The sequence below is a fragment of the Bos indicus genome, chromosome 27 (assembly GCF_029378745.1).
Source record: "Bos indicus isolate NIAB-ARS_2022 breed Sahiwal x Tharparkar chromosome 27, NIAB-ARS_B.indTharparkar_mat_pri_1.0, whole genome shotgun sequence".
NCBI classification, from domain to species: Eukaryota; Metazoa; Chordata; class Mammalia; order Artiodactyla; family Bovidae; genus Bos; species Bos indicus.
In genome coordinates this window covers 19,319,702-19,345,200 of record NC_091786.1, presented here as the reverse complement: position 1 = coordinate 19,345,200, position 25,499 = coordinate 19,319,702, and the positions used below count along the sequence as shown (strand labels likewise).

Here is a 25,499-nt window from a genome sequence, read left to right as displayed (position 1 = left end):
TTGGTGAGAATATTTTTTATAGTCTGTTGACAATTTTTATTTATCTGACTCTACTAGTACACTACAAATTAAGTATATCTGGAGTTTTCCATAGACATAGAAATGTATCATTGTAATATATAAAAACTTATTTTCATTGGTAAGGAATCAAAAACAGCCTGAAGAGGAGGTGGAGAACAGTAGGACACCATGGTTTTATGACCAAGAAGGTGAAGTAGAAAAGCCATTTCTCAAGACTGGATTTGCAGTGTCTGTAGAGAAAACAACAAATAGTAATCGCAAAAATCAACTAGATACCAGTAGGAGAAGACGCCAGTTTGATGAAGTGTCCTTAGAAAGCTTTAACAGTATGCTTGACCCAGTAGATCCAACAACAGTAACTAAAACATTCAAGTCAAGAAAAGCATCTGCACAGGCCAGCCTGGCATCTAAAGATAAAACTCCCAAATCAAAGAGTAAGAAGAGGCATTCTGCTCAGCCGAAAAGCAGAGTGAAAAATATTGGTAAGTACTGAAATTTGTTGACTGTTGATAAGCCTAACTATTGGTAACCTTACTCTCACTGTTGTAAATAATTGCAGTATGGCTAGATGTGTAGGTGCTGTTTAGACCCACTTGAATAAAGTCATTTTTTAGTTACCTTTGAGAACATTTTAAATAAAATGTATCAAGTAGGATTTAATGTTGTAGATATTTTAAAACATAACATTTATTCTTTTTAGTGCCTTCTTAAAACTTATGTTTCCTATGTATGGTGGTTCCTGTGAGTTTGGAAGTTTTTACTATTCTATAGTTTAATATTACACGTAACACTTTATTCATGACTTCTGGCTAGATCTGTAGGGATTCATGTAAAGAAATGTGGCCCTCTAACTACATTGCAGTCTTTGAATATCATGTAGGTGAAATCACTTTTGAAATGTTTGCTCTTAATCCTTCAGGAATTGAACCTTAGCTAGTACGATAAAGCATTAACCCATATTTTATTGAAGCTTGTCATTGAGTATCACATTAAAGTTCTCTTTATAGCACTCACTATTTATGATTTTTTTTTGTTGTTATTGTTCTCATGGGTGTTTTGTTTTTAATTTTATTTTATTTTTAAACTTTACATAATTGTATTAGTTTTGCCAAATATCAAAATGAATCCGCCACAGGTATACATGTGTTCCCCATCCTGATTTATGATTTTTGAAGAATTTACTGAAGTCTACTGCTAGATTAAAAATACATTTATTAGCTAAAATCTGGAACATTATAGCTAAACAATGCTCCTTCCAGTTTGCAAGGGACACTTTTTGACTGTGGCCTTGAAAGGTTCTGTGTTCAAGGATATAGTATTTGGTGCTTGAGAACAAAATATTCTAGGCTTATAATCAGAAAAGTTTGAAAACTGACTGCACCCACTGACTCCCTCTCTTGAAAGCTACAATATGTATAAGTATAGTAGGAGATCCAACCAGTCCATTCTAAAGGAAATGAGTCCTGAATATTCATTGGAAGGACTGATGCTGAAGCTGAAACTCCAATACTTTGGCCACCTGATGCAAAGAGCTGACTCATTTGAAAAGACCCTGATGCTGGGAAACATTGAGGGCAGGAGGAGAAGGGGATGACAGAGGATGAGATGGCTGGATGGCATCACCAACTCAGTGGACATGGGTTTGAGTGGACTCCGGGAGTTGGTGATGGACAGGGAGGCCTGGCATGCTGCGGTTCATGGGGTCACAGAGTCAGACATGACTGAGCGACTGAACTGAACTGAACTGAAGGGTCCTAGGGCACTTTGCAGTTAAAAATCCACTTGTGAACTTTGGCAGCATTTATCTCAAGCATTTTTGGATACTGGAACCCTTGAAAAATCTGATGAAAACTATGAACATGAAAAAAATACATGTACATTTTTTTTTTCCATTTCAATACTTCATGTATCCTAAAGTCCTGGACTCTTACCTCTACTCCCATGTAGAGAAAATGATTTGATGGTTAAATAAGTGGATTTGAACAGGGGCAGAATTTTTCTCAGCATATGTATTATCATCCTTGAAGTAACTTTTCAGTTGTGTAGGTTTGGGAGGAGCTGGTTACTTAGCAGATTAATTAGTGATCTGAAACCATCCAAATGAATGAAAATACATTTGTGCCTTCTCCGTGGTCACTCTTGGTGCCACTAGATAACATTTGAGTAGATAGTGATCACTTAGAGAGAGACTGTCTGGGTAACTCTGAACATCATATTGAAGTACAATACCTGCCCCAACAAAATGCTTTTTTGTCTTATGAATAAAAGGAAAGAAACTAACATTTGTTATCCCAGCATTCTCTCTTACAGCTAATTAATTTGTGTGTATTAGCTTCTTAAATGCTAACATTTCATACAGATCTCCTTGGGAATCTTGTTTAGTGTCAAGAGTCTGATTCAGTCAGTCCCAGGAGGGACCTGATAGCCTTCATTTCTAACAAGCTCCCCAGGATTGTTGACTGGTATTGACATTGTAGTCTGTGGACTACAGTTTGAGTAACAGGGTCTTAGAAACTCTAAACCAACGTTTGGCCATGGCTACCTTAACCTGGAAATCCTGGTGTATTTGTATTTTTGAAATTTGTTTAGTCTGAAGAATTATGGTTCCAGCTATACGAGTCACCTTTTTTTCTACCTTAAGGCAAAGATGGACATTCTAATCTATTTGCTCTCACATTTAAGTATCAAAATACTTGCCCAGAACACACACATTTGTCAGAGGCATTTAAGACCATTTGTCCATGAGAGTTCCCCTTTAAGGCTTGCACACAAAGATAAAAGACCTAATAGGAGAACCAAATTAATATATGCAGAGTCAAAATAATATGTAGCAAAATCAAATGACCTAAATGCTTGCTGTTAGAATGTGAACCATGGACAGGCAGCGTTTGTATCATCTGGGAGCTTATTAGAATTGGAGCCTCTTGGGCCCCACCTTACACCAACATTGCTTTTCAGTACACATGTTAGCAAGATTCCAGGTGTTTTAATTTGAGTATATGCACATTAAAGACTGAGAAGTGCTGAACCATATTTATTCTTCTTTTGTTCTCTATGGGATAGGAATAGCCATGACTTCTTAGAAAAAAGAATGTTTACTTTGTCTTAAAGAAATTAGGGATGGAGGTCGATAGAGGGAAGATTGGAAAGCATTCCAAATTGTGGTAACAATAAGAAAAGTAGTATATGAGTCAGGATGAAGCAAGAAGAGAGCTTGAGAGAACTGCGGAAACAAATAGACCAGCACAGTGGGAGTTAAGTTGCTATCTTGTGAGATGAAGCATAGACATATATACTCTCCCGAATGAACTGTTAATCTGGTTTTTCTGCACATGTTGACAGTCTTTCAGAGTTAGTATGCTAAATCTTCATTTAACTTTGTTTCCCATAGAAGGTCTTTATGAAGATATGTATTATTGCATGCAAAGTAAGATTTTACAAATTATTTGCTAATCATTTTTTCAAACTTCAGTTCAAATTCAGATTTTATGAGTTTAGCATGATTTCTTGGCATTGCTGGATGGGTACTTGAGTTATCAGACATATAACTTGGTTATCAGACCCATAATTTGGCTCTGTCTACCAGGCCTGTTTCCTCTTTTGATGTTATTAGAGGAGTAGAAGCACATAGTTGAGATGGTCCTCGTTCTTTTGGGAAATTGGTTGGGACTGTTTGTGTAATGACTTTGGGGTTCTACCCAGCCCTGAATCTTTCCATTTCTTTCCCCGCTCTTTGTGCTCGCTGAAGACTGAGGTTAAATAAATGTCCAGCGTCAGGCAAGACAAGTCCTGACGGATGTGGCCCTCTTTAGACCCAGAGAGTTTATTGCTCACAAAGTCAGAGAAAGGAAGGGTGGCCAAAAGCGCCAGCTCCCCGTGTCCCTTATTCCACCACAAGGGCGACACCGAGACAGCGGTTGCATCATGAGTGGTGGGATGCCCTGTAACTTCGGAGCCAGTGCTGTGCTGTAGCTAAGCTGCAGTACAGAAAGGAGCTGTGTCCTCAGTGGTATGAGCCAAACTTGGTCTTATATTTTATCAGAGCCTAGGAGGAGATGAGAGATCCTTTCATGAAACCTTTCAGGGGAGAGAGAGAGGGAGGTTCCTGTGTTCCATGTTACAGGGGGACAATAAGGCCTTCTCCCAAGACTTAGATTCATTGATGATTCGATCCTTTTCTGTGTGGGAACATGGAAGGTCTCTAGGAGGCCATGGCCAAGCTGTTTCCCTATAATGGCGACTCAACTGGCTGTGGCAGCCACTTGTGCTGAGGAAAACAGAAAGGAGGTAAGGGAAGGAATGATGACGTGAGACAGGAAATAACCCCCTTATATGAATAAGGGAGAAGTATCAATAACCTCAGATATGCAGATGACACCACCCTTATGGCAGAAAGTGAAGAGGAACTAAAAAGCCTCTTGATGAAAGTGAAAGAGGAGAGTGAAAAAGTTGGCTTACAGATCAACATTCAGAAAACGAAGATCATGGCATCTGGTCCCATCACTTCCTGGGAAATAGGTGGGGAAACAGTGGAAACAGTGTCAGACTTTTATTTTGGGGGGTTCCAAAATCACTGCAGATGGTGATTGCAGCCATGAAATTAAAAGACGCTTACTCCTTGGAAGGAAAGTTATGACCAACCTAGATAGCATATTGAAAAGCAGAGACATTACTTTGCCAACAAAGGTCCGTCTAGTCAAGGCTATGGTTTTTCCATTAGTCATGTATGGATGTGAGAATTGGGACTGTGAAGAAAGCTGAGCGCCAAAGAATTGATGCTTTTGAACTATGGTGTTGGAGAAGACTCTTGAGAGTCCCTTGGACTGCAAGGCGATCCAACCAGTCCATCATAAAGGAGATCAGTCCAGGGATTTCTTTGGAAGGAATGATGGTAAAGCTGAAACTCCAATACTTTGGTCACCTCATGCAAAGAGTTGACTCATTGGAAAAGACTCTGATGCTGGGAGGGATAGGGGGCAGGAGGAGAAGGGGACGACAGAGGATGAGATGGCTGGATGGCATTACCAACTCGATGGATGTGAGTCTGAGTGAACTCCAGGAGTTGGTGATGGACAGGGAGGCCTGGCGTGCTGCGATTCATGGGGTCACAAAGAGTCAGACACGACTGAGCAACTGAACTGAACTGATAATAAGGAACATCATAGTTGTTATTGCTGTTGTTATATCAGCTGGCCTGGCGAGTGTTACTCTGAAATATTACTAACTTTAAATCTCCTGCTTTCCTGGAGAATTACTATTAAAGTGCTCCAAAGAGAAACTAGTCAACAGTAGTACCCTAATTTTGGAAATCTAGCCCTTGATATTTTAAATCTGCTGCTGCTGCTGCTAAGTTGCTTCAGTCGTGCCCTACTCTGTGCGACCCCATAGACGGCAGCGAGACTCATGTAAAACCATGGTTTCCCCGCCCTGCCCCCCCACCCCCCCATTTTGGTAACATCTTAAAAGTTATAGCATGTTTCTCTCAACAATTTCAACTCTTTGGAGGATGACTGAATTTTTTTTTTTTTTTTAACTGTTGGGGAATTAACTGCTCCCTAAAGAGAATTTTGTGTATGCTGCATAATACATATTTTAATTTTGATTAGAATTCATTTGGCACTTTTCACATGATTCTGTAATAGCAGTCAGAAACTTAATTTCATTTATATAAATATTCTTATTAGAATATGTGCTTAGTCAGTCATGTCTGACTCTTTGTGACCCTATGGACCATAGCCCATGAGGCTCCTCTTGTTTATGGGATTCTCTAGGCAAAAATACTGGAGTGGGTTGCCATGCCCTCCTCCAGATGATGTTCTTGACCCAGGGATCAAACCCATGTCTCCTGCATTGGTAGGTGGATTCTTTACCGCTGCGCCGCTGGGGAAGCTTTTCTTACTAGAATAACATATTTCATTTTCTTTGATCTATGTTTGCTGTTAATTAAATGAGCAATAGTACAACCATTCATATCATTTTACCTGTTACTTTTGGCAAGCATACCTTTTATTGCTGTTTTGTGTAATAGTCCATATTAACCAAGAGAGCTCTTTTTCTAATAAGCTTCATGCAAAATGAGTTAGGGTAGCTGGAGAATCTGGGAGACCGACAAAGAAATCAGGAACCTATGTATGAGATGATGAAGTCCTGACTTGAAAGATGGTTTTAGAGAAAGAAAGGGAAGTTGAATCCAGATAGGATATCACAGAAAATAAACTGACAGTATCTTGGGAACTTATTTATTACTAACAGCAGCTGTTGTGATCTGGAGGTAGAAACAGCAATGCTTTAGAATCTGCTGGCTCTTGCAAAGAGTGTCTGGAGCAAAAGTCAGAGCTCTGTGGTTCTTGGAGAAAACTTGGTTGGAGGAAACCCATGCAACCCCTTCTGTGAGAAGGGCACCTCGTTCCCTTCCAAGAGTAGCAGTTTTTTGCCACTTCAAGGTACTAATGGGAAAGGGTGTCATTGGAAAAGGAGGTGGCATCCTGCCTACCCTGAACATGGTAGAGCATATACCTTTGCAACTGACGAGACTGAGGAATCGAGAGGCTTCCTTTTACTGTCTTGATGGGAGGCTGACAACTTACTAGCCAGAACATTGCTTCAGTGTAGTCATGAGACTTCCAGGCACTATCGGTGTGCTGCCAATAAAGCTCCCCAGCAGTTGGGTCCAGCCCTATGGGTAGATGAGAGTCATGACTAATCTAGTGAATATAACAATGCACATAGAAGGGAGCAGCAGTCAGAGAGAAGACATAGAAGCTGACCACTGGAACAGGTAAAGTCTAGTAAAAACAGAATTATTGAAGGAAATACTCACTTGAGTGAAATAAGAATACTTAAATAGAATTATTTTTAAAAAGCAAGTTGAATTATAAATTCTTTAGAACTAGAAAAAATGATTTTCACATTTAATGTCTAGATTATTTGGAAAAGAGGATGAATGCTGTTAAGTTCCAAATTACTGGCCTAAAAAATCAAAGGGAAGAACTGTGTCATTGCACAGAGCAGAAAGTGCCGCGCCGTGTTTAGTTGCTCAGTCGTGTCTGACTCTTTGTGACACCATGGACTGCAGCCTATCAGGCTCCTCTGTCCATGGGGTTTCTCCAGGCAAGAATACTGGAGTGGGTTGCATGACTTCCTCCAGGGGACCTTCCCAACCCAGGGATCGAACCCACATCTCCTGCATTGCAGGTGGATTCTTTACCATTGGGGCCACCAGGAAAGCCAGAAAGTACTAAGAAATAAAAGAAAGAGGGAAATGATTAGAGGCATAAAGACAAATCTTGGGAGCTGATAACACAAGGAGTTCTAAAGAAGGAAAAAAACAGATGAGAAGGCAATTATTAAATAATAAAAGAGTATCTTTAATGAAGGAAGACTTAAGATTGCAGATTGTTTTCTAGCCAGGAGATACAGAGAGAATGTACACACCCTCAAAGAGTCCTTTTCTCTGACAAAGAGCTCATCTTTATCTGTCAAGATGAAAAAAAATGTTGGTGTATCCTATCTTCATAGAAACAACGTATGAATGAGATAGAGACCTGTGAAAAGGAGAGGTAACAGTTCAGTAAAGAAAGCAGTAGTTTAATCTCATTTGTTAATATAAATTCAGAAGTAAAATATTAGCAGATTTAATCTGCCAGTCTCTCAAAAGAATATTAGAATGTCAAAATGTAATCATGATTTATTATCAGGAAATCTGTCAGCATAATTTATTGTATCAAATACATTACAGGACAAATCATGTAGTCATAGCAGTAGATTAGATAAAATTTTACATCATTCCTAACGAAAATGCACCTAAAAAGGGAGGCAGTTATTTAAATATAATAAAAGCTGTTAGCTGATGCCAGTTACAAGCACTGTTGTAATGAAAATATTCCAGAGACAGAAATTAACTGAGATTCCCTCTCTGCCACCATCATTATTAAGCATTTTTTCGTAAATTATCTTGACTAGATTAAATGATTGGAATAATGTTTGAAAAGGAGGAAAGCAGATTTTTTATTTTTTTCTAAGCTAGCCCAAGAGACACTGGAAAATAGCTACCTAAGTTAACTTAAGTAATTATGAAGTAAGGTTATGAAGTAAGTGTATAAGTATTTATCATAGTATTAATAATACCCAGTAGAAATGGAAGTGGTGGAGAGTATTTTCTTCATAGTAGTATCCAGAGCTACTGGGACAAAAAATGCTAAGGAATAAATTTAGCAAGAAATGTACTAGATCTATAGAAAAACTTTGAAGAACATGAAATAAGATTGAGCAAATATAAAACATAATTGTATTCTTAAGTTAGAATGTGTAAAATTATTTAATGTCAATTCTCTGCAAATTAATAAATACTTCAAGTGAGATTCCATTTTGAATCTCCATGGATTGTTTTTTAAACCGGGGGCAAAAGATTTCAAAGCTTATATGGAAGGACAGATGTCCAAAATTAGCTAAGAAAAGAAGGTAGATAGGAGTTGCCTTACCAGATGTTTAAACATACTGTGAAACTTCTGTGGCATTGGAATAATTAAAACAGATGGAATGTCCAGAAATAAAACCCAACAAATAAGGAGATTTAATGTATCGACCAAGCTTGCATTTTAATTCAGTGGGAAAAATATAGGTATAATCAATCAGCTCTTCATGTGGAACAAAATTAAGTTGAATTTCTACCTTGTGCTAGATACCAAAAAGCAAATGTAAAAAAGATTAACAACGAAGCTTGGAAAATTTAATAGAATGTATGTATAACCTATGGTTGGGGTAGCACTTCCTTTATAGCTCAGCCGGTAAAGAATCTGCCTGCAATGAAAGAGACCCAGGTTTAATTCCTGGATTGGGAAGATCCTCTGGAGAAGGAAATGGCAACCCATTCCAGTAGTCTCGCCTGGAGAATCCCATGGACAGAGAAGACTGGCAGGCTGCAGTCTATGGGATCACAAGAGTTGGACACAACTTAGCAACTAAACCACCACCATGGATGGGAAAGAATTTTTAGACCAAGTCATATTATTTACAAAAGGCATATGATCAAACGCTTTATTCTTCTATTATGGACGTATATAGACTAGATATGATTCTTACATTTACTAATATTGAAAAATTGTTAACTTGGAGTCTAGTAGAGAATTTGGGTTATGTGAGGTCTACCATGTAGTTCGAGTTGGGGATATATTCACTGAGGTGAATATCAAAGGACAGTGAAGTGTTAGAATTTATTACTGTTACCCCATGCCTCCAAAGATTATTACAAAGATATTTCTAAGACATATTCTTTACTCTTTTGATTTCTTCTTAAACAAAGCCCTCACAACATTATAAATTAAGTTACTCGTACTATTTCACTATGGAAATCAGTTTCCCTTTCAGTTTGAGTTAGTTGCAACTGATAACAGTTGTCAATTTTTTTACTCAAGGGTATGAAAGTGCCAGTGTGTCTAGCACATGTGAACCTTGCAAAAGTAGAAACAGACATTCAGCCCAGACCGAAGAGCCTGTTCAAGCAAAAGTACTCAGCAGAAAGAAACATGAGCAGCTGGAAAAAGTCATAAGATGTAGTAGGTCTACAGAAATATCTTCAGGTATGTTCTGTTTTGGTTTGTTTTAATTTAAGGATTTATTCATCCTAGATTTGAAAAGCTATATTACAACTAGCTGAAAATTGATCTGTCACACTTTCCTATCATGTATAAGGTGTTATAGTAGAGTGTAAGTACACAATTCTTGACACCAAAAATGTAAACTGGAAATATTAATATATTTTATTGTTACTGTGATATTGTCTTTGATGCATTTTGATAAAACTCTGAATAAACAAACTTAGTTGACATTAATTTGGTTCTCCTAATTTGAAATTCTGATAATATTATCTGAATAAGAATTCCATATAAAATCTTACCATTCCCCTGCTTAAGATCTTTGGTCTTCAACCATGCCTACAGGACAATGTCCTGTTGTCTTAATGCAACATGTCTGGCCAGCAGAGATTTGATTCCTTCCTGCCTGCCTCTCCAGACTCCTTTCTCATACCCTCTGCCTTGAACTTGACTCTCACTGACATTTTTTCATAGCCACCGCAAGAGTTGTCTCACCTTGACAGTTGCCTTTTTTGCCTCAAGTCCTTTTCTTTGTAAGCCCTTTTCTCTGCTGGCTCTTAAATAAAATCTTAATTCTGTAATTATATCCAAGTCCAAGCAGGGATAGGTTCCCTTTTCCTTTTTGTTTTTCTGTCAAAGCCTGTGTAAACCTCTTCTGTTGCCTGTATTACATTATACAGTATTCACCTGTTTAGTGTCTGTATTGCTTTTTTGAGTCCCTTGGCAATAGATAATATTTTTTCATATTTGTATCTTAAATGTTAGCGTGGTACCTGACACATGGTAGGCACTCAGTGAGTGTTTATTGAATGAATGGAGTCATGTATTTGCCACCATTTTAGTTTAAATACATACTAGTACTTTCCTAATTTATAAAGAGTAAGTACATCTCAAAGAAATATGGAGAAAGAGTCAGTAAATATGGACTCTAAATTTTCAGTTGTCCCTAAGACCTTTCGTGAAAATGATAATAGCAGCTACCATTTATATTATGCTTCACTGTTTACAAATTAATTACTTATGTCATTTGAACTTCATAATCCTGTGAATTTATTTTTTATTTTGTAGATGAGGAAACATTATCACAGGGAGTACCTATTTTTTCTCAGTGCTCATAAAGGACCAGTAATATAAACTGATCTGGTTTAACTGGTTCTTGGGAAAAAAGTCATGCCTTTAACTCAGTAATTGTACTTTTAGGCATGCATCCTAAAGGAAACAAAAGTGAAAGAAGAAGTTGGGATTTAGGTGTTGACCAAACATTGTGATTCCAACTATTTTAAACAAAAATCTGGATGAAAAAAAAAGTGTAAGAACATCAAAGTATTAATAATGGTTTTATGTATACCTGTGGCGGATTCATGTTGATATATGGCAAAACCAGTACAATATTGTAAAGTTAAAAAATAAAATAAATTATATATAAAAAATAAACTCCTTTATATTTTCTAAAACTTACAATGAATATTTATTTTTCATATTTTGAAATGACTTCTTCAAGGTCATATTGCTAGCAAATGATAGAGCTGAAGTTTCAATCTTAGTCTCTTAAGTCCAGGATCCTTTTGTCAAATATATTAATTCTGTTGTTCTGACCCCAGCATTTTATTGAAATTTTGTAGTTTCCATCTCCTTTCACTATCTTTATCAAATAGTGATGTCATCAAACAGACAGTTAGGTGAGGGTTGGGGAAGGGCACTAAATTGATAGGCTTAATAAATTAATTATCATTACCTAAATAGTTGATAGTTGGTCATAGTACTTCAGATCTTATTACTGTCACTTAGAAACATAACCATCAAATTTTGATGAACTAAAACAAGTTTGAATAATATAAATATTCCTATTTTGTAGAAGACTTAATTTTAGTTTTAACCATTACCCTAAAGTTCTTTGTAGCATGTAATAGTAGTTTTTTGTTACATGATCATTTGATTGTAACATCTAAGGCTGCTAGTATTGAACTGTATACGATTCAGTACAGTCCTCTTGTCCCTCGAGGACTGTGGGAAGTTGCCTTGATGTGTACGCTTCTAAGAGTGAATGGTAAAAGTTTACTATATGAGAGTCATATCAGTCATATCAACACAAGTTTATAGCAGATCATTTGATATTTTCTCCAAAGAGATTATTTTTAAATAGAGCATAAACCATACCTTGTGATAACATTTCAGTTCAGGCAAATGATTTTAAAGAAATTTGCTTCTTTTTTTTTCATTCATTTATTCATATTATAGACCCTGTCTTTACTATTCATACACATTTTATGTTCATCCTTATGTCTGCCCTTTCCTACAGCACATGCTAGGAGAATACTACAGCAGTCTAACAGAAATGCATGCAATGAAGCGCCAGGTAACAATCTGCTTAGTTCTGGTGTCCGCTTTTTGTTAACTTTTACCATTGGTCCTAAAAATCCTTAGTTTTATTGTTCTAATTATTTTTTAGATTCAGTTTAGTGTGTATATGTTATTTGGCTGGTAAAAGTGAAAGAGAATTCATACCCATTAAATTCTGAAGCTTTTCATTTATAATTCTTAATTGGTAAAATTGCCTGCTTTTCTCTTACTTTCATTTTCTGTAGTGTGTGTAACATAACCAACACATTCATGTAGGTAATAGAAAACTTTTTTTGTAATTTAATGTTTTATTTGAAGTTATTTATTTTGTATTCTTTAAATGCTTATGAGCATTAATATTTTTGGAAACAAAAATACAGTTGTTTTTATTCTTAGCTGTGATTTACAGTGTTAAGTATTGTGTATGACTTCTGTTGTAGTTATTTTTTTCTTACCAGTCCACACGTGTAAAAAAATAAACCATTGAACAAAACAACTATGACATGTAAATACCATGATTAATAAAGGTCATGGAAAACTGCATAATGCTATTTTTGTCTTTAAACTATGAATATTTATTAGACATGTATGATTTAGAATTGTAAATATTCTTTAATGCCTCCTCTGCTACACATGAGTGAAAAAGAAAAGCCTGTTATGAACCTTTAGGAGAATTTAAAGGAAAAAAAAACACAAAACAAGGATCTATCACAGATGAAGTTAAATATATCAGTGGCACTTCCTAAAGAAAAGAACTCTGAAGAAAGTAGGATAAAAACAAGATGGAGTCATAGAAAACTGGCTGAGGTCAGAGATTTTTCTAGCTTAAACTAGTGCACCTCAGTCCAGAAAGAGAATGGTAAAAACTTTCGACTTCTCTATTGTAAGGATGAAGTATATGTCTGCTATAATTCATTATTTGGAAATAATTTAATCTTTACTGATATATAATTTAGAGTGATCATTTTATCACATAATGAAGGTATGAAAGATATCATTAAATATGCTTTGTTCTTACATCTTTAAGATATAAGAAACCATTTAAAAATCATTTTTTAAAACAACTGATCAAATTACAATATAGTGTATGAATTGGGAAAGTTTGTATGCTGTCACATCTTATCTGGATTTTTCCTATAAGTAGAAATTTCCTACAGAGATAGTTCCAGTTCCTGCTCATAATAAATATTTTTATAGTAACAGTGCATCATAGTATATCATTTCATTTTATACTCATAAATATCTGAGGCACGGTAGGGACATTGTATATTTATTATCCTTATCATCTTATACTTGTGGAAATTGAGGCCCGAGGATGTTAATTTGCTTAGCAAGTTAATGGAAAGTTTTTTCATTAAACCACATTTGCTTTGCATTTTGAAAATTTCTTTCTTGGAAAAAGTGAATTAAATCTTAATGATCTTGCAATATTTATTTGAAAGCACAGTGTATTAAAACACTTAACATTTCAAATTCCCTGTTGTGAAAATTTAGCACTACTTTCTGTGAGCTAAAATGAACTTAAACTTAAGTATTTATCTATTTGTGGTTCTACTATTACTCTAGAAAGTTTATAGAGTTTGATAGCTAGAAGAACACTTGGAAATGTTTTTTTCGTAGAGAACTCAAAATGGGATCAGTTCCTAATTTGTGTGGAAATTTTTTTTTCGTAGAGAACTCAAAATGGGATCAGTTCCTAATTTGTGTTTTTAAAAGTAAAGGTATGGCTGTATACCTTTAAGTGTGATAACTCTTTGTTATAAATAAATACATGCAGCAGAAGTGTTGCTAAATAATAGAGTGATACCTAATTCTGGGTAACTGAAAAGTTCATTTGGGTCACTGCTTGCTTCAGCTTATACTGAGTGTGTCAGTAAGACACTGTAGTAAAATTGTACCTATTTTGTTACATTTACAAATTCAGTTTTTCATCAGTACAGCAGGATAGTAGAGATTTGAGAATCAGTAGATCTAACTAGATAAACCTTAAAGTAGTAGGTCTCCTTGGCAGCATTTAGTTTGTTCTCAACATTAACAAAATAAATTTCCTTTTCTGTAAAAAAGTTCATATTAGCAAAAAAAGAAAATAATTTTCAATTCACTTATTTTATTCAAGTGCTGAAAGATTTCCACTGATTATTCCTATAAAACATGTAAAATTTTCCAGATATTTTTCACTGAGAAATAACTTTGGTCTAAGTGATGCTAGATAATGTTATTTCTCTAGTAAGTAGTATGTATCTTGAGATTTTTGAATTATCTTTATCCTGGTAATTATGAAGATTCTTTTTTTACTTTAAAAGCTCTGCGATAGAATTGTGTTCTGATTTTTAAGTAATTTAAAGTTGAGAGCAATGATGCAAGTTAATAGAAATAGGAATATATTTCGCCAATATTAACTTTCTGATCTTTAATATCTTCCAGAAACCAGTAGTGATTTTTCCATGTTCGAAGCTTTGCGGGATACCATTTATTCTGAAGTAGCTACGTTGATTTCTCAAAATGAATCTCGTCCACATTTTCTTATTGAACTCTTCCATGAGCTTCAGCTACTTAATACAGACTATTTGAGACAGAGGGCCTTATATGCATTGCAGGTATCTTGTACCTAAGATTCTCTTTCCTCTGCTTTCTGGTACTGCCAATTTTCCCAATTCTTTCTGTTTACTTTCTTAAATTGAAGTATGTCCTTGTTCCATAAGTATTTCAATCTGTTTCTTTATGTATTTCCATGCCATTTTAATAATTTTCTTATATAGCTTAAGTGGCTTTAGATAAAAGTCTTTTTCTGACAGTTTTTCATTGTATTGTCCTGTTATATCTTTCTCATAGTTAATCTTTGAGGTTGGGAGGATTGCCTTTGTTTTGCTGTCTGCTTTTACTTTTAATTTTGTGATTAAACACAAATGTTTTTCATAAATAGCTATCTTCTCTCCTTATTTTAGGACATAGTATCCAGGCATATTTCTGAGAACCATGAAAAAGAAGGAGAAAATATAAAGTCCGTGAATTCTGGTACTTGGATAGCATCCAACTCAGAACTTACTCCCAGTGAAAGCCTTGCTACTACTGATGATGTAAGCTGATAATGATTAATGAAATGTAGACATAATTTCAATATGCAGTGAACAAAAGTTAAGTAGTTTGTTAATAAATTGTGATTATATGCTATGTATTTAGTTTTTAGCTTTTTTCAAAAGCTAAGTGTAATGTATTGCTTAATTTTGAGGTGAGGTATAAAATTCAGTCAAAATATGACAGCAGTCAAACACCGAAAGTTATATAGAAATGATAGCTTATAAGGTCTAAAATAACTGTATTTATATCTCCTTTGTCCAGTACAGGAGTTGAGTCGTAATAGCTCAGTTAGTAAAGAATCTGCCTGTAATGTAGGAGACCCTGGTTCGATTCCTGGGTCAGAAAGATCCACTGGAGAAGGGACAGGCTACCCACTCCAGTATTCTTGGGCTTCCCTTGTGGCTCAGCTGGTACAGAATCCACCTGAAATGCCGGAGACCTGGGTTCAGTCCCTGGGTTGGGAAGATCCCCTGGAGAAGGGAAAGGCTACCCACTCCAGTATTCTGGCCTAGAGAGTTTCATGCACTGTATAGTCCATGGGGTCACAAAAGAGTCAGACATGACTAACCAACTTTCACTCACTCACACATTTAGTAAAAATTGCTGTGTTCATTCAAGACATTTGAGTAAATCATACAGCAATTAGATCACAGAACCGTTGAATAAATACAAGATAAATTATGTTTTTAGGTTAGAAGAGAAGCTAGACCAAAAAAAGCCTAGAAGAAAATGTAATTTAATGTATTAAAACTGTTGAAGAAAATTTTGAGTAAAGTAAAAAGGGCCTGGAAATGAAAGACTGATGAGGGAAGTATATATTTTCAATAAACTATATTCTCCAAGTAGCACCTACTTTGCACATAGTGGATTGAATGTATGCCAACTGCTAAGAGACTGAGGAGGTAATGAGCTCACTTGGAAATCACCTGTTTAAAGGTTCAGATCCTGATTCTATTTTAAAAGATTGTATGTATGTGGTCCTGGGATAGCAAGTATGTTCTTTTTTATACCACCTTCAGCACCTGGATATTCATGGATCAGAGTACCATAATTGATTAGCAAATGTCTACTATGATTATGAAGTTGGAAGCATATTATTGTGTTTCTTCCCATGGTTAATATGATAACATAAGCTTTTTTCCTGAAAAGATAGTGTTTTCTCCAGAGATGATCATCTTTTCTTCATGTATAGTAACTTCCTTAGAATTATTGAGGACTTCTAAATTTTTGCTCTATTTTTGCTCTTGTGTTTAAAATGGTACTTCCCCAAGTCATCTTTTCTGCTTAAAATTTTTCTTCACCAGGCTCCAGCCCTTAAACTACTATGAACATAAACCTGTGTACAAAAAGTACATGGTTTTGATTGACTTTATTATCAAATATAAGTTAATGTAACAGATTGGTACTTGGAATTAATTGTTATTGTAACCAGTTGAAAATTGTGTTGTCTTTTTTGGTGGGAAATGAAGTGTTCCAGCTGTATACATAAAACATAGGAGATACTAGCTTATATTAAATTTATTAGCCTTGAAATGACTGAGAGAGCATGAAGAATGTCTTTTTTGAAAAATCTTTTTTAGTAATTTTATATCCTTAACTCTAGCGCCTTTCTTTTTATCCAAATTTCATATAGGCAGCATTACTTCCAGTTATTTTAAAGGATTTGAGCCCATTGTTTTGCACAATACATTTGGAAAATTGAGCTACAACTTATGATATAATTAACCTGACAAGCTTTTAAAGTTAAATAAGATTTAAAGATGTAGTAATACTTTGTAAGTAGGTGTCTTAGCTTAGGCTGGTTCAACAAAATACTGTAGACTGGATGGCTTAAACGAGAGAGATTTATTTCTCACGATTCTGGAGGCTAGGAAGTCCTGAGAATGTTGTACCGGCAGACTCGGTTCTTGGTGTGGACCCTCTTCCTGGCTTGCAGATGGCCACCTTCTCCCTGTATCCTTGTGCAGTGAGAGAAAGCTCTGATGTCTCTTCCTTGTCTTAAAAGGGTCATCAAGGGGACTCTACCCTGGTGACTTCATCTAAACCTGACTACCTCTCAGCTGCCCTGCCTCCTAATATCTCCACTTTGGGAGTTGAACTTCAATATATAAATTTTGTGAGGGACACAAAAATTCATTCCATTACCATAGGGACTTGGCACAAATAACTATACTTAGAATTACTTTTAAATAAATAAATCAGTTCTTTAATTTTTCATCTAAAACGTAAATTCTTCATTTATATCATCATCTTCCCTTTATTTATGTCATTTAGTCAGCAGCAGTGCTAGCACAATGTCCAGTGTTCATATCCACAGATCCAGAGCAGTGCTAGCCACTAGAATGTTCCAAATGTCTTACAATCTGCATTGTCTAGTACAGTATCTATTAGCACATGTGGCTTTCGAGCACTAATGTGGCTAATGGGATTGAGGAACTAAATTTTAAGTGTTGTTTAACTAGCTGCATGGCTAGTGGTTACCATATTGGGTGGATATAGAGTCTCATTCTCCATGTTACTAAGCCAGGGTCCTTGGAGTTCCATTTATGGAGGTTTTCAGATACCTTTTAGGGCATGTAAACATTTCCATGCCATGAAAGAGAGAATTGAAGTAGTCATCTGGAGATTATAAATTAAGGAGGATGAGGAATTGAGGTTTAGGAAGAGGAAGAGACAGTTTCCATCATCGACTCCAGGTGCTGTAAAATGGCAAAGTCACATCTAACTTTGGGTATTGCTTGAAGGCGTAACAAAATGTTTCCATTTCTTAAAACATGTTCCCTTATGCCAGAATTTCCTTTAATCAGGGACAGGCCTTTCATTTCATAATTTAAGAGAAACTTTAAAAGATCAATAACTTGGAAAGAAGATAGTTTTGAGATGAGTTGCAGTCAAAATATAATTGATACTCCCTCCTACTCATACTGTACACAAAAATTAATTTGAAACTACTTTATAGTAGTAGAAGGAACTTCTCTGGTGGCTCAGTGGTAAAGAACCCACCTTCCAATGCAGGAGACACAGGTTCGACCGCTGGATCCGGAAGATTCCCTGGAGGAGGAAATGGCAACCCACTCCAGTATTCTTGCCTGGGAAATTCCATGGACAGAGGAGCCTGACAGGCTACAGTCCATGGGGTCTCAAAAGAGTCACTAAAGAACAACAGTACTGGAAAAGTTAAAACTATAAAACTTAGAAAAAAAAAAACTATGATTTTGACATGAGAGAGATTTTGTAGGACATAGCACTAAATATGAAAGGAAAAAAATAAATTGGACTTCATCAAAGTAAAATCCTTCTGCTTTTCAAAAGGTACCATTAGGAGATAACAGCCTTAGTACATATATCTGGCAAATGACTGTATAAAAAGCCTAACTATAGAAAGGGCTTTAATTGTAAGAAATCAACTCAAGGGACTCCCTGGCAGTCCAGTGGTTATGGCTTCATGCTTCTAGTGCAGGAGGCCTGGGTTCAATCCCTGGTTGGGGAACAAGGATTCCATATTCCATGGGGTGCATCCAGAAAAAAAAATCAGCTCATAAAAATGGGCAGGAGATTTGAACATGTGTTTCACAAAAGAATATATATAAATGGCCAGTGTGCAAATTAAAACCACATGAGATTCTACCTCACACCTGCTAGAAAAGCTATCTAAAAAAGCTTTTAGACATCTAAAAGATGGACAATAAGAAGTATTGGTGTGCACTTGAAACAGTTGGAACTTTCATACTGCTTGTAGGATTGTAAAAATTGTAACAACCACTTTGGAAGGCAGTTGGGCAGTTCTTGTAAAGTTAAACATAAACTTGGCATGTGACCCAGCAATTTCTTTTCTAGGTATTCATCTTAGAGAAATGAAAACATATCCACAAATACTTGTACACTAATGTTAATATCATCTTTAGTCATATAGCTTCAAACTGGAAACATCAACAGATAAATGGATAAATAAACAGTGGTATATCCATACAATGGAATACTATTTCAGCCATTAAAAAATAATGAACTTCTGAAACACAACAACATGGATTAATTTCAGAAACATACTGAGTGAAAGAAGCAAGACACTAAAGAGTATATACTGAGTGGTTCCATTTATATAAGGTTCTAGAAACAGCAAAACTAATCTCTGGTGATAGAAATCATGTGAGTGGGGAGTAGAGGATACAAAGGAACTCTCTGGGCTGATGGAAATGGTCTTATCTTTAGGAAAGATGGTTGCCTCAGTGCGTATATTTTTCAAAACTCATCAAACTGTACACTTAATGGGTGCATTGTTGTATGTAAATTATATTTCAATAAAAATTTTTAAAAATATAAATGGTGCCGTCAGTGTTTTTCTTCTGATATGAGACAACCAGGTATCATAGTAAAGTATTAGATACTGTTAGAGTTTGAAGGTAGAATCTCCCCGAGGGTGTAGGAGTAATGTTGCCTCTTCCAAGGTAGAGTGTGGTTAGCTGGCACTATGCATTTTCACCTCAGTAATGACAACGTGTTCTGCAAGGCTACTTGATGTTTGATATTCTCTGTGACTCTGCATTCAACCATTCATAACTTCCATTATATCACAGTTTGAAGTGTTTTATGCAAATAGTTTCTATGTTACATTTTTAATATTAATCCATACAATTTTAAAAGCAATACTAGTGACTTTTTTTTTTGTTTTTTTAAACTACAACTTAGGAAACTTTTGAGAAGAACTTTGAGAGAGAAACACATAAAATAAGTGAGCAAAATGATGCTGATAATGCTAGTGTATCTTCAACTTGTGAGCCTTTTGCAACAGATGTTCTGGGTAAGCAGAATTTTTTGTAATCTTAGAACATGACTTTAATAAAATCTTTGAATTGCATTGATAAGGAAACAAAAGTTTAGAAAGGGAAGGTGTGGTAGAAAGAATGTGAACTTAAAACACTACCCATCCATCAGTCTAAATTCAGCCGTCTCTTGACTGTTAACTCTTTGACTTTGGGCCAGTCATCTCATCTTTCTGACTTTCTGCATATACTTAGTAAATGGGGTCTTACCATGCTATGTTCTTGTGGAAAATAAGCAGTTTTCTAGCATGCTTAATAGAAGTTCAGAGGAAAGTCATCCGTTGTCAGTTCTGTGAGAAGAGACTCTGAATGCTCAGTTGCCAGAACAACGACATGCCACATATATTAGGCAATTAATGTTTAATAAATGAATGAAATCATTTTTTACTAAATGTTGGATTTCAAAATAAAAATCATCTTAAGATTTTCTAGTTAATCAGTAAGAAGAATTTAGAGGTAGCATTGCCTCATCCAGTCACATCTTCAATAAAAATGTGAACTTGGTAATTTGCAATAAGAACTGAAATTTCTTAGCATATATAATCTATCGTTGGAAACCCAGGCAACTCTAAGGCATGACACATTGTATTTCTTCCATCAGTAGTAAAACAAAAGCTTAGAGAGTCTCATAGATCAGAGAGAAAAAAGCCCCAAGTCCTAAATTTGGAAAGAAAATTAGAGAAAAGAAAGATGTCTAAGTACCTGATTCATTTTCCAGGCTGTAGCATATCAAAATGTCCCCAAGTATTCACTCATTCAGACTTCCAGGACACTTAGTTGTTAGAATAATGTCCTGTAATTCTAGTTTTTGTTTATATGATGAAAACAAGATTTAGATGATTTCAAAAGCCTTTTCCATGACAAAAGAAAAGGGTCAAGCCTTGCTGTATTGTTAGGTACCTTTCAGTAAGCAGTAAGTTTTCCTTTTGCCTTACTAAGTATTAATATGAGGACTCTAAACCCTAGCTCTCTCTAGGAGCTCCCATCTATTAAATATTAACACTTATCAAGTCTGTACTGAGCTCATGTCATTATAGAGAAAAGGTAATCTATAGTCAACCTTCTCCCTTTTTTTTTTTACTTACTGAGTTCTCAAGCGATTTTGAGTTGTACCTACTTAGTTTCATTAGCTGATTGTTTATTTAAAGTTCTTCAACATTAGCTTTGTCTGAAGTGAGCAAAAGAGAATTGGGAAATCTCATTCTTAGGTCTTGTCTTTACCTTAATTGCTTGTATTAGGTTGGGTTATTTACATCAGAATTTGCATGATATTTTGAAATTATTTTTTGCTGTACTGTTTATGTGAAATAACATATGGACTTACGAGTCTAAGAGACCTGGGTTCCAATTCTTGATTCTATATTTAACTGGCTGTGAAACCTTGGGCAGTTGCTTAAGTTCTGTGAAAATGAGGGTACTATCATCTACTATATAGGGTTATTTTAAGGATTAAGTACATGTGGTAATACATGCCAAGTACCCAAATAGTACAGTATCTGAAACTTGTTAAGTTAGTTTTTCTTCCCTATATTCAGACATTATATTTTTATTAGTAAATTTTATAGGATACATGAAAAGAGTTTGCTTTTATATTTGCTAGAAATATTTTTGTTCTGTACACAGGTGACACTGTGATTCACTTAGATCAGGCATTAGCCAGAATGAGAGACTACACGCATATGAAGATGGAGGCTGAAAGTAGTCCAGACGTCAGGTGCACCTGCAGGATCGTTGAGGATGACGATGGTGCTGCTGCCACGACCACGATTAGTAATAATTTAGAAGGTGTGTTCTTGAACTGACTAAAAATCCATATATAAAGAACTATGAACCCCACCTGATGTATAATGGGAATTTTTGGACCACTTTTAATTATCAGCGGTACTAGAACTACATGAATGTTCCTTTGTGTTATTTTAGCATAATATCATCAGAATTCAATGTTCTTTAGAATTTTGCATAAATGTATACATTTCACATCATAGACTTTATTTGCTAATGTAGCATTTTCTCTTTTAAAATAGAAACTCCTGTTATTGAAAATCATAGTTCCCAGCAACCCGTGAGTGAAGTTGCTACCGTCCCGTGTCCTAGAATTGATACTCAGCAACTGGACCGGCAAATTAAAGCAATTATGAAAGAAGTCATTCCTTTTTTGAAGGTAAGTAATAATTTTTAAAAATAAGTAAGTGTTCTGTTTTATATTTTAAAATTCATGCCAAAGACTCCATTGTAGTAAATTAAGAAAAATAGATAAAAGAAAAAACTAAAATCACTCATAATTATGTTACCCAGAGATAGCACCTGTCAGTATTTTGTCAACCTTTCTGTAATATTTTGCCCACATATATGTGCATTCTGCTTTTTTCAAATATTAATGATACCATAAACATCTTTCTAGATCACTATTTTTCTATTGCATATTTTTTAATGGTTATACATATACACATTGATTCATTATTCATTCAAAAATTTTTGTGGAATACCTACTTTATGCCAGGTGTTGGGACATAATAATGAACAAGTCAAGGCCTTTGCTCTCATGAAGTTTACATGATAGGATGAGAATATGGGTTTAAAAAAATAAGTAAATATAGAACATATAAGTAGATGTATGTCAGGTAGTCCATGCAGAGAATTAAAATATGGTGATGTGATAGTGTGTTTTTGACTGGACGGTCAGGGAAGTCTTCTTGAAGAAGGAGCATTTACGCAGAGGTGTGAATAAAGAGATGGCTTAAGCCAAGATCATTCCAGACGGAGAAAGGCCTTGAAGTAGAAGCTTGCTTGGCATGTTGAAGAAACTGGAGGAACTACTATATGGCTATAGGAAAATTCGTGTGAGATGATGTTGGAATAGGAGGAAGGGCCAATTATGCAGACTGTCATAGGCATGGGTCACAGCTTGGATTTTGTTGGAAGTTCGAAGGGTAACTTGTAGGAGATTTTAAGTAAGAGAAACAAAATCTGATGTTTCTGGAGAATTGAGTATAGGGGTCAGAACAACAGTGAGGCAGGCAAGAAATGATCATGACTTAGGTAAGGGTGTGGTACTAAAGATGGGGCACAGTAGACAAATGGGATATATTTTGAAAATCAGCAGATCTTACTAATAGTAGATGGGGTCACCTAAAGCACAGCACTAGATAAGAGAAGGGAGCCTAGAACTAGAACTAGGGCCCAGGATCAGTGATCAAACATAAAGAGGTTGTGCAAAAGCAGAAGAGCCAGAGTTGACTAAGTAGGACTGCCAGTAGTAATAACTTACTACTTACAATATGATTGCTACTGTGAGGGTTGAGTATTCATAGAACAAAATTTCCTGTTAATTATTTTATTAGTTCTTGTTGTTAAATGTTTGTGTTTATTCTCTTCTGGTTTGTTTTTCACTATTATGAAAAATGCTTAAATGATTTAGCTAAATTTAAGTATGCATCCCATTTTTATTTCCTTTGACATAATTCTTAGACATAGAATTTGTAGCTTTAAGGGTATAAATATTTTTAAGACTTTTGAGACATTATGCTACATTATCCCTCAGAAAGGTTAACAATTTATATTCCTAGCAACAGTGAAACTATAAGACAAGTAAAGCAGTACCATTTTTTGTTTAATAACAAGGAAGAGGGGAGAGAAGGAAAGCCAGGACTGGTTTCTGAGATGGGACTCTTACATTCTCATTTAATGGAAATTTTAAAAAATAGAGATGAAAAGACAATCTTTTCATTCAGAGTTGGGAAAATACAAAATATGTTGTCATTAGGTTCATTTCTTACAACCTGCTTGTACTTGCCAATGTGTTAGATGCTGACAGCAAAAATTTTTATTTCCGTACACTTATATTTCTTCCCTTGGTGGAAGTAATTGCTTTTTTTGGAGTATTTTGAGAGAAGAGAGAAAAAGCAGTTCTAGGAACAGTTTTCTCCAAAGAGGCTTGATAGCCAAGAGAGGAAAGAGGATCCATCTGTCTACGCCCAAATTATTGCATGTAGAAACTAAAAACCTTAGCCTCTTCCTGAGCACCCCCAGCAGCACCAGATGGTTTTGTCTCTGCTTCCTCTTCTAATCTTTCAACTCTCCTGCTAGCATTACTGGTGCTTCGAAGGCTTTGACACTTGCTGATACTTCTGTCTAGAATGCTGTTTTTTCACATGTCTGCATGGCTTTCTCCTTTGAACCCTGAAGGCTTTAGTCAAATGTTATTTATTTGGTGAACAGATCTCCCCTTTCCTTACCTGCTTTTCTTTATCTTCATAGTGCTTATCACCTTATAACCTATTTAATATTTGCTCATTGATTTTGTCTGTTTCCCTTGTTACATGTAGACTCCATGAAGTCATGAAGAGTTACATCAGAGATAGTTTTGGTCAGTGTCTTACCAGTCCCAGGAATAATACATGCACATAGTAGTATTCAGGAAATACTTATTGAATGTTAGTAAGTGAATTGATCTACCAAACCTTGACTGTGGTTTTTAAACTAGTCAAGTATATAGGTTGAAAACTGTTGGCCTACAGGATCCAGATCAGATTCAGCATTGCTCATAAAACTTCTACAGCCTGATCCCAGCCTTTTAACTGTTCCTTCCACATGCCTTGTATCCTGCTTGACATTGTTCAAAAAGGCACATTGCCCATGTTACTTCCTTTGCCCAGAATGGCCTTTATCCTTCCTCTGTTGGTCTTATCCTTCAGGATTGAGCTGAAATAGTTTTGTATGTATTAGCTGGCAGAATTTCTCCTTCTTTTCCCTGCTCTTGGGAAACTTGGTACCTGTCTTTATAGAGCACTTAAGACAAAGTATCGCGATTTCCTGCTATACCCCGCCAATAGAACAAGATCTTTCTCAATTTCTTAGTACTTACCCTCAAGAAGGATCTCAGAGACTAGATAAAAGGAATTTGAGGAGATTAAACAAATACATCAATTTCATCAATTATTTTTGTGTCTTTATTAAAATATATTTTTACCCCTAAAATATTTATATTCCCCTAAATTATAAGAATATATGCTATTTTATTCTATTTAGGTTATTGCTTACTTCCATCTTAGCCATAAACAGAGTAGTATTGCCTTTTTTCTTTTACATTTTTGTGTTCATGTAATGCAATAAATACTTTTAAATGTGTCTTTTTTGTTAAATTAGGTATATTGGTAGTGATATTTATTTGATATGTATAATTATTTTCTAAATGTTAAAAAATATAACTTACCTTCATGTGTAGGGAATGAAACCATCTCAGAAAATTTTGTTGCATTTGCAATTTTGTGTCTGATTCTATTCTTTCATGAGGATTCCCTTGCTAAATTTATCACTTCAGACAATTTCTGAGGCCAACAAAATTAGTAGAACTAATGATCTGATTTCAACTATTAAGTCTCGTTTCACTTCAAATCTTGATTTTTTTGGGTAGACTTCAGAGGGCTGCTCAACGTCTTCCAACCCACAGGATGTCAGCAGTGCCAAGGCTAAGGAAAGTTAGCAGATAACACAGGAAATTTGGTGGAAGTTGAAGTATGATTGTGCGATTAGTTGAACTGCACTGCAAATAGGCATACAGGCGATATAGAAACTATGGCAGGAATAGTTCCTTAAAGTACAGAAAGGAAGTAGTGGGAAATGTTGAATCAGCCAGTTTCTTATTGGC

At 35.5% G+C, this 25,499-nt stretch overlaps 1 protein-coding gene across 20 annotated transcripts in view; it reads left to right on the top strand.

Annotated features, from left to right (window-relative positions):
• Positions 1 to 25,499, top strand: part of PCM1 (pericentriolar material 1) — an 89,517-nt gene that overhangs the window by 50,912 nt on the left and 13,106 nt on the right. For 13 of the 20 annotated variants that reach the window (XM_070781584.1, XM_070781580.1, XM_070781590.1 and 10 more), the window contains 8 exons: positions 145 to 503; positions 9,435 to 9,599; positions 11,914 to 11,970; positions 14,379 to 14,551; positions 14,900 to 15,031; positions 19,719 to 19,830; positions 21,476 to 21,637; positions 21,877 to 22,013. In XM_070781584.1, coding sequence (XP_070637685.1) covers positions 145 to 503; positions 9,435 to 9,599; positions 11,914 to 11,970; positions 14,379 to 14,551; positions 14,900 to 15,031; positions 19,719 to 19,830; positions 21,476 to 21,637; positions 21,877 to 22,013 — 1,297 coding nt within the window. The remainder of the gene's footprint in view (positions 1 to 144; positions 504 to 9,434; positions 9,600 to 11,913; positions 11,971 to 14,378; positions 14,552 to 14,899; positions 15,032 to 19,718; positions 19,831 to 21,475; positions 21,638 to 21,876; positions 22,014 to 25,499) is intronic. The other 7 variants (XM_070781583.1, XM_070781589.1, XM_070781588.1 and 4 more) reach the window with 1 other exon arrangement.